This window comes from Mus pahari, chromosome 10, assembly GCF_900095145.1.
Source record: "Mus pahari chromosome 10, PAHARI_EIJ_v1.1, whole genome shotgun sequence".
Taxonomy (NCBI): domain Eukaryota; kingdom Metazoa; phylum Chordata; class Mammalia; order Rodentia; family Muridae; genus Mus; species Mus pahari.
Genome location: NC_034599.1, coordinates 49,128,325 through 49,144,361, shown reverse-complemented (window position 1 = coordinate 49,144,361; position 16,037 = coordinate 49,128,325). Strand labels below are relative to the sequence as shown.

Genomic DNA, 16,037 nt, shown 5'->3' with positions numbered 1-16,037 from the left:
TCCTCCTCCTCCTCCTCTCCCCCTCTCTCTCTTCCCCTCTTCCCCTCTTCCTCTCCCTCTTCCCCTTCCTCCCTCTCTCTGGCAGGGGTGGGAGGCTTTGCCTATTTTGGTGAACTCTTAACTTCGGTCATATTTAGCAGTCTGACCTCTGACCTCATCAGTGTTACACTGTTCACTGTCTCCTCTGACGTGGGCACCTTGCTGGGAAATCCTCACTCTCTCAAACTTCCCTCAGGGTTGCTGGTAGGACTCACCTCAGGCTGTGTGGGCTTGCCCTTCAGCAGCCCTCTCGCCTTAACTGTTCAGTTTACTCTTTAGATAAGCTCTGCCTCACTTGGAGAAAAGACCTTGCTTTAAACTGCTTTCTTTTTTGTGGTGGCCATATTTCCTTGATGGTTTCTTTGTTGGTAGAACATCGGGCTGAAAATCACCAGGGTGACAGCGCCCTCTAAAGGCCATATGGATTAGTTATCGCAACTAAACTACACTCGTGTTTAGTTGGGTCCACAGGACAAATGTAGTGTACAGAATCCCTGGGAACCAGAGCAGAAAAACAAACAAACAAACAAACAAACAAACAAACAAACAAACAAACAAACACCAATGCTCTGTTCATCTTTCAAGTATTGAAAGCAGCATTGTGACCAAAGAATGTAAAAAATACTTTCTGCTTTAATTGTAGAGAAAGGTAGGAAAAGTAAGAAAAGCTATGAATCTTATTTTAATTATCAGTAATTTCAGTTTGTTTATATAATAATGATAATTATAGGTAAGTAAAATTTGGAGTGGCAGATTAATTTGTTGGAATTCAATTTGAAACATCTGATTTTTTTCTTTTTGTTTATAAAAAACTTGAGTCATTTTATAAATATTATTGGGAATTAAATTGAGCGACAATCTGATTCAGTGGTTTTTTATTTTGAATTTTTTTCTGAAGTAAATGCCAACTAAATAAGCCATTTCTAGCATTATGTTGGGGTTTTACCTCATTTTAAAAATTAATTTTAGTGGAATAAACCTCTGGCAACCCCTCACCCCCCAAGCTCAGCGTGTTTGTTACAGAGTTGAGTGGGGAGGCCAGATCGATACGTACAGCTGAGCAAGGAAGTGGGGTGCTACCTATGGAAAACCAAGGAGGCAGTGTTTATGGTACACAGCTGGATCAAGGAAGCAGGCTTGGCTAACCTCAGCAGGAGCAGTCTCCACAGAGGAACAGTCATCAGTCCCTAAACCTAAATATCAGGGGAAGAGAGTGATGGTGGATGTTTTCTGGATGCACTGTCAACAGTCACACTTGGACCAGAAGGGAACACTCTGCCATTTCCTTCTGATCACTGGCATGGCCTTATCCACAGCACACATCCACCCAGGGCTTCTCCACTCGCTCAGGAACTCCCCTCTCCCTACAGCGATACCCAAGGAGTCAGGAAGTACAAACGATTTACTTAAGCAGGGATGCTCTCAGGCTAGCTGGCATACTTATTTAACCTGAGCACTGGGCATCATCGTACTTTCTGTTTGGATCAACACGCTTCTGTTAAGAAAGCCACCGCACAGTCAGGTGAACTGCCATAAAGCCCCTCCCCTCTGTCGGATTGACAGCATGGCTCGCTTTCTTTACAGGTCCTCAAGCATGTTCCATGTCATGAAGCACAGTAACTACATCTCCAGATTCGGCAGCAAGCGTGGGCTGCAGTGCATTGGCATGCATGAGAACGGCATCATATTTAACAACAACCCGAACCTTTGGAAAACAATCCGCCCTTTCTTTATGAAAGGTAAATGGAAATCCTACATTATTTTTTTTAGGTCTGCAACAGTGCTCCTTTAAAAAAAAAGAGTATGCTTTAAATTGGGCTGCCACATAATTTTTTATCTAAGCATGACTAAAATAATACACTGGCAGACCCACTGTCTCACAGGCCAGATGTTTGGGGAGAAAACAACCAGCAAATGAAAACAGAGAATCTTAGCCCAGGGAGAGACTCTGTGTGTTGCCTCATCCAGCCTCTGAGCTTTATGGTTGAAGAAATGAAGTCCTAGAGACATTGAGATTCACACCAGCAGAGCAAGTTAGAGGTGAGCAGAGGCTTAATTCTAAGCTTCTAACCAGGTACTCGGCCCTTACTGTATCATTCTGAAAATAAGGATGTTGAGAACTACACAGGCCAATTTTCGACAGTAACATCAAACATTAGGAAACATAGTCATGCCTTGGCAATCTCATTAGAGATGGCATCTGGAGAAACAAGAGATTTTAGGTCTGACCATGTACCATCAAAAATTCTTCTTTCCATCCAGACTTTGTAGGTCTGTAAGGCCTAGACACATTGTTGTAGACACATGCTTGGTTCTTTTGGCTGCTGTAACACATTAGACAGTTTGAGATACTTGTCATGCTTATCTTAAAATTCTGCAGGTTAGAAATCTGTCACGGGCCCCAGAAGGTGATGGCAAGGCAGTTGGAGATTCTGGAAAGGAGGAGGTATCTTTGATCTTACCTCTTCCAGTTCCAGAGCCCACCTTCATTCCTTGTCTGATGGTAAGGGTCCAGGCTTCCTTTGCCTGCCTCTCTTTGCCACACCTTCTGTTATAGCCTCAGCTGGGAAAGTTTCCTCACAAATGACTCTGGGGATTCCCTTGGACTTACCACAATGACATATCATAATCTCGTCCTCTTGAGGACCTACACTTGAGTCACTCTGTGATTAGGACCCCAGGAAACTTTGGGTAGCTTTTGTGTGTGTGTGTGTCACTATTCATGTTGAAGCAGATCTACCTCCCTATGCCTTATAAGACTGACACTGGATTAATGGAAAAGTATAGGTCTCAGGATTATTGTGGCCCATGTTCCCTTAATACTCATAAGAGGACTTCGGTCAAATCAATTAATATCTTGGTGCTTTATTTCATTATCCACAGAAATTGATGAATATTATAGAACATGGACTTGACATGTTGTAAAGAATATATTATATGAATATATTATTCATCTATGCATAACATATAATTCATGTTTACACAAAAGAATATATAATATGACTATATATTATATAAAATACGTCTGTCTCCACAGCATTATAAATTTTAGTTTACTTCTTCATTTGACCCAGGTTCACTAGGAATATGTCAATCAGTATTTAGGATATCCTATGTTCTTGACATTCAAGAGTTCATAGAATCTCTAAATTCATCTGTTCATTCAACAAGCCACTGTGTTCATCACTGTATCAGGTGCCAAGAATACAATGACAAGCAAGATTTGATCCTGCCATTGAGAACCATGTAATAGGAAGGCTGGGTAAGGTGGACCTACGTATTGTCAAATACCGTGTAGATAATGTTGTACCAGGCTGGAGAGAAGCGACACATGGGCCACCTAAAGCCACCAAAGGGTCAGGAAAGACAGTTCAGAGCAGTGGGTCCTTACGATGAATTTTGAATGAAATAAAATTAATTAAGAAAGTGTAACAAAGAAAGACATCATAAGAGCAAAGAACAGGATATTTGACAGCAGAGAAAGATAGATCACCACAGCATCTCCAGGGACCTCTCCATGGACAAACCTAAGGCCAAATCACTCAAGACGTTTCCCATTAAGTCAAGATCTTGAGTATATTTCAAGCATTACAAGGATTCACTAATTAGTTCAAGGAAAGGGATATGAACATTTGGGTGTGATTTTAGGACAAGCCCTCTGGTAGTAGGCAAAGGTTTAGTGAAAACAAAGCACAACTATGAACAGTGAAAACAGGTGGGGTTACTGCAGTGGCAAGGGGAGCTGGAGGAGAGGTCATCCGATTTCCCCAAATAGTAAGTTAGTTACTTACTAAAAGGTATGATGAATTACTGGCACGGTTATAATTAACGAGAGCCCTAAGCAGCTTGATAACCCTCCTTTTGGAATTAGATTCTTTTGGTTTTCCTGAGAAAGTGGGGAAATTGGGACACATTTTGGAGTCTAAGTTACTTTCAGCAGAGCTATGAATTTATTAACCTATTGGGTGTATAAGGAAATAGGTAAATACAGCTGCAGAAATGGTTCAACCTGGGAGATGGGTGAGAGGTAGGTTGGAGTGCAGAGGTGTCTACTGAAACTGCCCAAAGAGCTGTTTGTTGATGAAATGTGAGCACTTGCTGAATCTTCTTTTGAGCAAGGTACGAGTATTATTAAGCACGTTTAGACACTAAATCATATCTACATACTCCAGTGTCCATAGGCAACCATTGCATTCTGGTTACCTGTGAAATATGGCTTCAGGTTCCTTGTCATAGAGGCAAGCCCTGCTTTCGTCCAGACGGAGACCATGAATGTCATGTGGTGCCACCCCTTCCCTACAAAGGACTGAGGCACTGAGGGATGATGTGTCCCTCTCTTGAACGTGATCATCCCCAGAGAGCAGAGAATGCTCAGAAAGTCCCTTCCCACTGCTTGGAGGAAGGCTCCTACTTCAGCCTTCTTTAGCACATTCGGAGACTTTAGAGTGTCCTTGGGCTGGTCTCCCCAGCTCTCCGCCACTCCCTTTCTCCCCCAACTCTGCCTCCAGCACACACCCTCTACTACATTCTTTCTTGACAAGGTCTTACTCTGTAGCCTATACTGGCCTAAACTCATGAGGCCCAAAATGGTTTTGGATCTAAGGATTCTGCTGCTACAAGGAATGCTGGGATTAGTGTGAGCCACCCCGCTGTCGAGCTTCCATTTTTATTTGCAAAGTCTGCCTTCTGAAATATGCTTTTTTAAAATTAATTTTTAAAAACTTTTTGGTTGTTTGTTTCTCCTTTTTGAGAGGATGATCTCCTGGTGTTCTGCCTTTAAGGAACCCCCAAAATTTTCATGGCATTTAAACAATGTTAACATCGATTCTGAATAATGAAAGACATAAAAATAGAGACTAGTTCTGAAGCAACCTTAAAGAAAATCTACTATGATGGACCAGAGCAAGAGGAGGGCACAACCAATTCATTCTACTTGTTTTCATTCATTCATTCATTCATTCATTCATTCACCCATCCATTCATTTGTCCAATTCATTTATTTGACAAATATGTGTCAAGGGCCTTCATGCAGGATTGGTTGAGGTACAATGCTAGTAAGTAGCTGTCACCCTCTTTTAGGAGTTCCCCAGTCACTGAAGCCTGCAAAACAAGCAAAGGATTGCTCTGCCTGCCATCACTCTATAAAATGAATCTGGAGGTAATCTGAAGAGAGGCTAAGCATAGGAGAAGGACACACAGTCAGTATTTCTAAGACTGGCATTGTTCGTCCATGCTATCTAGGAAACTCAGGTGGAAATGGCTAAGGACCAGTTTTACCGGCTCTGTATCTGTCTGCATGCTGAAATGTAAAATAAATGTGACCCCCAATAAAGTCCAAACCATCACCTCAAGGGAACCATGTGCAGCAAACATAAAAGACACTGGTTGGTTATTATCCCAGAAGTACTAATGTTTCATCTGCTGTCTCACAAATGATTAGTGCTTAAAGAAAGGCTTGAACCTGAATCATCTTTTAAAAATAATATTCATTCAACGATTTTTAGTCAGAAAGGTAAGTACTTCTTGCAGAAAACCAGGGTAACATGAGAAAGTATAAATGGAGGCGGTTACAAAAATCCCCACCCTATTATTTCATGTAAAGTTGGGGACAATTGCTCCTGCATATAAAGTCGAAACAACCTGCTGTATATGCACTGGTGTTTATGACGGCCACATTTCTGCTCTTCAGCTCTGACGGGCCCTGGTCTTGTTCGAATGGTAGAAGTTTGTGTGGAGTCCATCAAACAGCATTTGGACCGGCTGGGCGAAGTCACCGACACCTCGGGCTACGTGGATGTGTTGACCCTCATGAGACACATCATGCTGGACACCTCTAACATGCTCTTCCTGGGGATCCCCCTGGACGGTACTGGAACTTGACTTCTCATGCATTTTGTCCCCTTTCAAACAGGGCATGCAGAGGCAGAACGTGGAAGCGAAGTGCTACTTTGTACGTTGTGCTTGGTTAAGCATTTCTATGTATTCCTAAGGATGTTTCCCTCACTGTTGCATGTGGTTTTAAAAGACACACTACTGCCTTTGCCCGAGACTGCAGCCCATACTCTGGCCCCTCTTGGCTGCCGCCAGCCCCATTCCCCAGCCCCACTCCCAAGCCCCACTCTGGCTAGCTCTTTCCTCTCAGTTTAGCTTTGCCAAGCCGCTAGCACAGACCCAGCTTCTCTCTCTACCCACCTTTGCTCTGCAGAAAAACACTCCGACAGTTTTACTACTTTAGAATTTGCCTACTAGCACAATTGGTAGGCACAGAATCTTCTGCCCTAAATTTATCAGCTAGCCTGTATCAGCTAGCTTCTGCTGACCTCCTTGGCTGTCCACTGGTGGTGGATGCCGCTGGTTCTAGCTTCCCCAAGTTCTTACATGATAGCTGTGGGCTGCTCGTTCCAAAGCCTGGCTGCACAATCGCCCTCTCTTTTCCTCTGTCTCCTTTTCCTCCTGGGACCTGGAAGTTCTGCCCGTCCCTTCTGCCCAGCAATTGGCTCCCAGCTTCCTTTATTGACCAAATCAAGAACCAATTAGGGATCCAGACATTACTATCAGTACCTCCCCTAAACTCCTGCCTTCAGCATTTCTACCTTGTTCATTCATTTATAAACTTTCAAAGTAGAGGTCAACCCCCATTTCTTCTGTATATCTTGTGTTGCTCTAGGACATAACATTCTATCTTGGGCAAACATTATCAGTTAATGTGGCCATTAACATAGCACTAGTAAATTGGATATATTTAACCATTTCTGACTGTTCTTTGGGACATGATACACACAAGTATTTATGTACACATATACATGTTCCTTCTCTCAACGTCACTCTCTATGAGAACTTGGTTGTCTCTATATGATAAAATGTTGGTGCTGATGCTGCTGATGTTGACAAATGGCAATAAGAGCTGTCAGGTGTTTCCTGTGTACCAAACATACTGGATTGTACCATACAATCTGAAAAGATACTTTATGTGCATGCCTGCCATTTAATGTTTATAACAACCCCACAAAGCATCCTGCTTTCTCCCCTAATTGAGAAAAGGCAAACATTTAAAAATGTGCACATAAGCTGTTGACATTAGTATGTGATTTTCCTAAATTAATTTATAACCATTTTCATTGATCATCCATTCACTCAACCAATATGTATTGGTTGCCTACTTTATATTCTAGGTTCTAGGGAGAAGATGGGGAAGATGGGTAAAGTTGTCACCTTTGAGAAGCTTATTTTGCAGTGGGGTACATGAACAGCGAAGCTGGTGAATGTCAGGTCACCTGTTAGGCAGTAATGCGTGCCTCGAAACAAGAACAAATCAGGGTAAAGAACAGGGACTGAGGTGGGGTGACAGTGTGGCCATGCCCATCATGAGTTGAGTGGTCAGGAAATATCTCTGCAGAGAGGGCACTCAAACATGGTCTGAGTGAAGTAAAGTCACAGCTGTGTGCAGATCCGAAAGGCAGGAGAAAGAAGCACACTCCCCAGCACTCGTGGAAGCCATCTGGGCCACATGTGTGCGCTCACACACACGTGTGTGTGTGTGTGTGTGTGTGTGTGTGTGTGTAATTTGAAAAACATAGGCAAGGACTTTCTTTTTCTTTTTAATTCAATTTAACTTATTGTCACTTACCTGTCGTAAACAATGCACAAAGCTCAGAACAATCCATTGAAGAAGCTGAAATGAATTCTGCACTTCGGGCCAAATATAGATAAGTCTGAAGGCTATGTGAAGAATGCTATAAAATGAACCTAGCACTGGAAAGTGAGACATCAAAGAACTGTTAATTAGATGGATAATTCCAGTATGTAGTCCAGTTAATATCTCACCTAACTCCAGAATCAGTTAAACTGTGTTAGCAGCATAACAGGCTTGACGTTTTAAAATTAAATATGTCGTCGTTGTCGTCATTGTCATCATCATCATCATCGTTAATGAGAGAGAAAGAAGCATGAGTGGTCCTGTGTACCTATGGAGGGCAGGGGACAGCCCAGGAACTGTTTTTTCCTCCCACCTTCATGTGGATTCCAGGAATTGAACTCAAAATCATCAAGAGACAAGGACCTTTGCCCACTCAGTCCATCTCACTTGTCCAAACAGCACCCTTCCAGGTACCAGGGCCAAGGACACAATAGCTGTAATTACTACCCTCTGTCCAGAAAAGCCAGAGGGAGTGAGAAGCCCAGACAGACTGGGCTACGAGAGAGTCTAGCTTGTGGTCTCAGACACAAACTTGAAAACTGTCAATTCTACAGCTAACTCAGCCAATCTAGATGGCAAGCAGATAAGTGAATGAATTTGCCGTACAGTCTGCGTCCACTGGCGACCCAAGACTGACCAGAGTTTGTCTGGAGTTCTGCTCTTATGCTCATCTTTTCTCTCACTGGGTTTGTTCTTGGTTTTGTTTCACAGAAAGTGCTATTGTGAAGAAAATCCAGGGTTACTTTAACGCCTGGCAAGCTCTCCTCATCAAACCAAACATCTTCTTTAAGATTTCTTGGCTCTACAGAAAGTATGAACGATCCGTGTAAGTAACCCACATTTGGAGGATTTACCCATGCACTGTTCACTGTGACTTTGCTGCTGCTGGCTCCTTTGATAAGTTTTGTGCTCACCAGCGTGCAGAGGGCCATGCTGATTAAGTTACTTGTGAAACATTCATAGCAATTTGGCTGCATTGGGACAGACCAAAGAACAAAGGAAGCCCCTGCCAGACAGCCCCCTTAGCAATGGCCAAGTGTGTGGCCCGAGGCTCTCTGCAACAAGGACGCTGTGCTACATTTTGAGTTGACAGAAAAGATATGGCTAACCCTAACATTGACACCTGTCAGAGCTTTCTGTGTATCAAAAAGATGGAGACATAGAATTAGAGTTATAGCTTTGAGATTATTACCAGTGTTTAGAAATCTATTAACTCTAGTCCCATAAGAGAAATACTTCATGTAACTTATTTGTGAAGAAATAAAGTGTAAACTCACTTACTCATGAACACTAACACCTTTCAACAAGCAGAATCTGTTTTGCTGGAAGTCCGAATTGAGAAAATTTTTGTTTCGTTTTGTTTTGTTTTTCTTCAGCAAGGACTTGAAAGATGAGATAGCTGTTTTGGTGGAAAAGAAGAGACACAAAGTTTCCACAGCCGAGAAACTGGAAGACTGTATGGATTTTGCAACCGATTTGATTTTTGCTGAGGTATTGGACTGAACGAACCACAATTCCTCACCTGATATGTATTATGACAGTGTACCATCATTTAGAAAGTCCTGTTTAGAACTGTGGCATGGTTTCTCTTTAAAAATTTCCTCTAGCAGTCTTATGATAGCCCATCAAAACAGCCCAAACAGCTTTTTATGACATTTATCATTCACATTTTTCTATAATTTACAAAACCAGGAAGAGAGGAGACCTAAGATGCCAAGTAAAAATATCTCTCAATATCTGGGAGTGTTATTCTAAAATCCTCCCCAGATACCAAAATATAAGAATGTTTAAATCTTATTTCTAAAATGCCATGGTACTTGCATATATTTGTCTCACCCCATAGGGTTAGTAATACCCAATGAAGGCTAATGTTATGCAAATAGTTATAACATTGCATTGTTCAGAGAATAATTATAAAATGTCTGTAGCTACTCAGTAAAAATGCAACCAAAATATCTGTGAAGCCCAGTAAATTGAATCTATTGGTTATGGAATGCTAGTGTATGGAGGGTCAATGGTACATAGGTAATCAGCTGTTTGTTTATCTATATGCAGAATATTAATATGCACAATGTTGGTTCTAATTACCGAAACCTCTCATTTCATTTTGTTGAGGCTGTGGTGCTTGAGTGTCACCTCCCAAATATTTCTGAAATCTTGATTCCCTTTCCCAATGTTGTCTCCTCTGTCAATTCCTCAGAGACGTGGAGACCTGACAAAAGAGAACGTGAATCAGTGCATACTGGAAATGCTGATTGCGGCCCCTGACACCATGTCGGTCACTCTGTACTTCATGTTACTTCTCGTCGCAGAGTATCCAGAGGTCGAAACAGCAATCCTGAAGGAGATCCACACTGTTGTGGGTGAGCGGTTACCAGATAGACAGCAGTGCTTCAGGAACTCCCTGTAGAAAGGGAGTGTCAGCTGCTCCACACATTTTAACAATCTGATAAAGCCTTAAGGAAAAATAGAGTAATTCTGTCACATCTTAGCTGTCCTTAATAGGTTAAAATGATAGTCCCTCCTATTTACATGTTGTATAAATCATAAAAAATAATGTGTGCTTGTTGAAGAATCCAAACACCAGAGCAATGTGTAAGGCAGAAGTGGACATCCTAATTCTTCTCACTATGTCCGAGCCCCACTCCCATCCCCCACTGTTACTTGCTTGCTGTATGTCCTTCAAGAGCTTTGTGTATGTGTGTGTGTGTGTGCGTGTGTATGTGTGTGTGTGTGTGTGTGTGCGTGTGTTTTGTACATTTGGATGTCAGAGGACAGTTTGTGGCAGTTACTTCTCTCCTCCTCTCAGCTGGATTCTGAGGATCAAATTCAAGTTAGAGGCTTGATGAGAAGTACACTTACCTGTTGAACCATCCTCCCACAGACATTAAGTCACCTCAGTTGTGTATAATGTCTGATGCAATGCAATACTATATAAATAGCTATGGCATCGTGTTATCTAGAGGACAACTACAAAATAAAGGCTGCGCTTGTTCAATGCAAACACAATAAATATACATTGAATGCTGTCGGTTGACTCCATAGATGTGGAACTTGAGCTTTGTATGCTCTGCCTGTCTTGTGAGTTATATATGTCTATGTTAGTGGGTCCACCTAGGAAGATGGCTACTGTTTACAAAAATGTGTTTGTGGGTTCACTTTGAGGCGGGAGGAGGATGAAAGGGTAACAGCAGAGACTAGGGGGTAATGAGCTTCCTTCACCACGAATCCACAGATGTTGGCCCTTCCCCCACTCTTCCCACCATTCCTATAGAGAAGCCCCCAGGGCTCTGTCATTTCTCCCATCCCCATTTTCTTTTTCTTTATTCTTCTTTGCTTTACTCACTCATTAATTTATTTTTCACTTTACATACTGATCGCAGCCCCCTCCATCCTCTCCTCCCAGTCTCATCCTTACAGAGCTCTTCCCCATTACTCCCCTTGGGTACCACCTGCCCTGGACTAAGCTCACCCAGTCCCAGCAGGACTAAGCTCATCCTCTCCCACTGAGGGCCAATCAGGCAGCCCTCATAGGGGGAGGGGATCCAATGTCAGGCAACAGAGTTGGAGACAGCCCTGGTTCTAATTATTAAGGGAAGCAAATGAAGACCAAGCAGCATGCCCACTACAAATGTGTAGGGGCCTTGGTCCAGCCTCTGCATGCTCTATGGCTTTCCACTCCCATTTTCATCACTCTGTCTCAGCATTGTCCTGCTCCCCTCTTCTTTGAAAACATGAGATCATAATTCTTTTCTGAGATAAAACAACAACAAAAAAAAACTTATTTAGAGTAGCCTTTGCCTGTGTGATCTTCTTTGGAACACACTACTTGCAGATGAAGTCGACACGACATGACATGACATGAACTTTCCTAGCTTTACACAATGCTGGTGAAACAAGTTATTGGTTGTGGAAAGGCACTATCTTTAATAAAGACATTTTTAGAGCTGCTTGAAGTGGTTGATACTAAGGAAAAACTTCATTCATTGACTGTATGAGAGGAGGGTTCTGTAGATGCATTGATAAGGGGGAGCACACCCAGTGAAGTAGAGAAAGAAACGGGGTAACTGTGCTCCAAATTCCAGAATGTTTGCTCAGTGTTTCCAATATGGCTTTCAGGGTCTGGGTAGAGGGCAGGGAATAGCACTCACTGGGTTGGCTTGTAGACTGGTGGGAGAAAAGGGGTGGTGGGGAGAGGGAAAGGAAGGAAGGAAGGAAGGAAGGAAGGAAGGAAGGAAGGAAGGAAGGAAGGAAGNGGGAGGGAGGAAGGAAGGAAGGAAGGAAGAAGGAAGGAAGGAAGGAAGGAAGGAAGGAAGGAAGGAAGGAAGGAAGGAAGGAAGGAAGTTTAAAGAATGAAAGAAGGCACTGTGGGAGGGTCTAGGAGGGGAAAGTGATTTTGAGAGCATGCTTTTATCATATTGCTAAGAAAGTCCCTTGAGAGTGAGATGCCCTGGTGCATCTTCATCTGACTTGGCTAAGATGGGAAAGCAGCAGGTCATGTTGCAATATCCAGGCTCCCTCTTGTGGCCCACACGCAGAGCACATTGCAACATCCAAGCTCTCCCTCTTGTGGTCCATGGTCATGACTTTCTAGGAAATACTTTTGGAAACCTCTGTGATCGTCCCTTTATCTCTCCACCCTGTAATGCATACTTGTGGGGTCCTTGGGCACAGAGCACAGTACTTGAGATGCAGCTTCTCTTTCTTAGAATTTCCAGGACACCCGGGATACTTTGATTCTGTTAAAGTTGCTTGTTTGAGGGTACTTGAAATTTTTGCCATATCTGGAACAATCTAACCTTCCTTGACCAATGTCAGGGCGGGCCAAGACACTGGGACTGTCTTGTTATTTCTCAGTAGCACTCGGGGCTGGGCAGGGCACTCACTGTTTAATTGGGGGGGGGTAGTGAGCATCTTGCCATATTGCTGCAACAGTTTGTTTGAGGTCAGATGTGGCGGGGTCGTCAGTGGCACGTGTGGAGAAGCAGCAGGAGAAGAGCGCTTTATGTACTGGACTCTGTGCATGATCTCACCGACTTGGTAGCAGCCTCTGCACCCTTGGTTGGGGTGGTTCCTGGGCTAGCTGGCACATATAGTAAAAGGCAAAGTAAGAGTTCCCTGGAATGTAGAGTAGATGAAAAACTTGAAGACTTAAGGCACATAAGAGGACTCTGGGATGCAGAGTAGGTGTGGCCCACAGGAGACTCAGAGGGTGTGTCTTTTCTTAAAAGGTGACTGGCTCCATCTCCTGCCCATTGACCCCAGCTGGGAACATAGATCTAATAGGAACACATTTTCATATAATTTTAGGAAATCTTTGTTGTGGTTGTTATGAATTTTCCAGAAATGATTTGACATCTTAACTTTTATAAAGCCCCTTGTGGAACAAAAAGAACACATGAGTGGTCAGCATTAGAATTAAAAGTCTTTTTTTTTTTTTTTTCTCTAACCAAAAACAAATTGTTCCATGGAAAAAGAAGAGCTTTAGTGCTTATCACATATGAACCTAACACTGCTCTCTTTGTCCTTTTTAATCTGTTCCACAGGTGATAGAGACATAAGGATTGAGGATATCCAAAATTTAAAAGTGGTGGAAAACTTCATTAACGAAAGCATGCGTTACCAGCCTGTTGTGGACTTGGTCATGCGCAGAGCCCTGGAGGATGATGTCATTGACGGCTACCCGGTTAAAAAGGGAACTAACATCATTCTGAACATCGGAAGAATGCACAGGCTCGAGTATTTCCCTAAGCCCAATGAATTTACCCTTGAAAACTTTGAGAAGAATGTAAGCGCTCCTCCTTAGACCCGAGCATGTTGTTTCTGGTGCTGTGGCCTTAGCTGCTCCACACACTTAGAAAGCTTCACCTGCCCTTCCCCTATGTCATGGGAGAACCTATGTCCTAGCGCTTAGAACATGGCTGACACATTCATCCCAAACCAAAGATGTTGACTCTGTAGCTCTGTAAAATGTTTGTATAGTTGCCACCCAGGGAAGCAAAATATTAAAAGTCCTTAATTTGGCAAAGACTTATTTAAGGCAATGATTTCTTCCATTCTAAATTATTATTTAATTAAAATATTCTTATGTGTATGAGTGTTTTTACCTGCATGTATGTAAGCATACCTTTTATGTGCCGGATACACACAGAGTTTAGAAGAGGGTATCACAGCAGCCCTTGGAACTGGAGTTTATGGATGATGATGAACCACCATGTGGGTGCTGGAACTGAACCTGGGTTTTCTGGAGGAACATCCCATGCTCTTTAGCACTGAAGCCTGGCTTTCTCACATTTTCTATAATAAAGTAAAAGAAACTAAGGCATCACTCTAGCATTATCTAGATTCAACTGTGGATTTCTACTTTAGATAGAAATCAAATAAGGTTTAGTTTTATTGCTACCTTTATTCTACCAAATAGCCTCAAGCATTGGGTGTTACTCTAAATAAAACTCAATGATTAAAAGAATCAGCATTCTTTTATATACGGCTGGCATATAGGAGAGATTTTTTGCTTCCATTGTGTCAGAAAAACATTATTAAGATGGAATTTTCCAAATAGCTCCTGTGTTTCCTCTTTTTCTACTTGTGTGTAGCATGGGGACCTAATGGTGATATGGTACTCTAATTAATGATTCTAGACAGGCAATCCAGATGATCCCTTGTCAGTCAATTGGTCAACAATTTTTTTGTAATTCTAATCATAAATACATATTAGACAAGACAGACAGACAGACAGACATGATCCTTATTGGTTTTCGCAGTAACTAAAAGTTTCCAGAGAACCTGGTGTAATGGTATAATACTGTAGTCCTAGCATTCTGAGGTAGAGGAAAGAGGATCAGAACATTGGAGCAAGCCCCGGCCACAGACATCCCCTCTCTTTCTCTCACTCACAAGAGGCTTTACACTAATAGTCTGGACAGCCACAGCTTTTGTCTTCATTTCATCTATTATATGAGGTCACACAAAAACAAACTTTGCCTTAGTAACTTGCAAAGCACCAGGAAAGCTGAAATTATTCTACAGGGTTTCTAATACGGCCCATAATGCGGTGATTTGCACTGCCTTACCCCAGCTTATTGACACGTAAAACAAAACTAGGGGTTATCTATGGCCATTCTGTGTCACAGGAGAGGCACCGTGGTTAAGAAGGATGCTTCGTTAGCCACAGTTGTTGGTCTCAGGTAGGAAGGAACATGGCTGAGAGCCAAAGCTAGAATATTCTGACTGGCCTGTGTTTTCAGAGAAAAATCAAAGAAAGATGGTTGCATGATTCTGGCTAACACCTGATGGTTTTCATAGGTTCCCTACAGGTACTTTCAGCCTTTTGGCTTTGGGCCCCGCAGCTGTGCTGGGAAGTACATCGCCATGGTGATGATGAAAGTTGTCTTGGTTACACTTCTGAGACGATTCCACGTGAAGACACTGCAAAAACGGTGTATTGAAAACATACCGAAAAAGAATGACTTGTCCTTGCACCCCAATGAGGACAGGCACCTTGTGGAAATAATTTTCTCTCCAAGGAATTCAGACAAGTACCTCAAACAGTGAAGAAGTGTGGCCTGCCTACTCCGACTTATCGGTAGTTCCATGGAAACCATCCATTTTATTGAGTAGGTGGCATCAACCTCACCATGAACATTTGATGGTCTGAAGCATTGTATGATCATAGCTCCTATGGTTTGACAACAAGCTGGGCATCCATCCAGGGAGCCAGGATGCAAAAGAAAGGAGTCCGTGTTGGGGACCAGTGAAGAAACTGAAGCCTTAAAGGACCAATCCTACAAAATATACTTTGGGAAAGACAGGCCATCAGTAGAACTCGCCTGGTCTTCTGCTCGAGTTCTACAGCTGTTGTCAGCACATCTAAATGACTCCGGCAGTAGTACTTAAGTTATTAGAAAGGCCAGGCCAACATCCCAGCGTGTGGGCCAGGCATAAATGAACAATGGAACTTTCATGTGTGTGTGAGTGTGTGAGTGTGTGTGTGTGTGTGTGTGTGTGTGTGTATGTGTGTGTGTGTGTCCCCACAAGCATGTGCCATGTGTGTATGCAAGTCTCTGTGTGTACTTGTGCATGCATGAATACATGGTGTGTGTGTGTGTGTGTGTGTGTGTGTGTGTGTGTGTGTGTGTGTGTGGTGAGGGTGGGTGGAAAGTAACAATCTAGACTCTTCCTATAAGTTAAGCCCAGTTGCTTATGGTGGATCCACATGTAAACTGTTTGGGGACAAAAGTTAAACATAGGGGCATCGTTTCTTACTCTCAATTCATGCTCCCGGGAGCGTAGCTAGACTGTA

The 16,037-nt window shown here is 42.7% G+C and overlaps 1 protein-coding gene across 1 annotated transcript in view; it reads left to right on the top strand.

Moving 5' to 3' along the window:
• LOC110328587 (aromatase) overlaps nucleotides 1–15,438 on the top strand; it is a 26,139-nt gene extending 10,701 nt beyond the window's left edge. Inside the window, exons 3-9 of the mRNA XM_021208009.1 lie at nucleotides 1,624–1,778; nucleotides 5,729–5,905; nucleotides 8,447–8,561; nucleotides 9,112–9,226; nucleotides 9,936–10,098; nucleotides 13,282–13,523; nucleotides 15,041–15,438. Of these exons, the coding sequence (XP_021063668.1) occupies nucleotides 1,624–1,778; nucleotides 5,729–5,905; nucleotides 8,447–8,561; nucleotides 9,112–9,226; nucleotides 9,936–10,098; nucleotides 13,282–13,523; nucleotides 15,041–15,289 (1,216 nt within the window). The 3' untranslated portion in view covers nucleotides 15,290–15,438. The remainder of the gene's footprint in view (nucleotides 1–1,623; nucleotides 1,779–5,728; nucleotides 5,906–8,446; nucleotides 8,562–9,111; nucleotides 9,227–9,935; nucleotides 10,099–13,281; nucleotides 13,524–15,040) is intronic.
• Nucleotides 15,439–16,037: the final 599 nt, after the last annotated feature.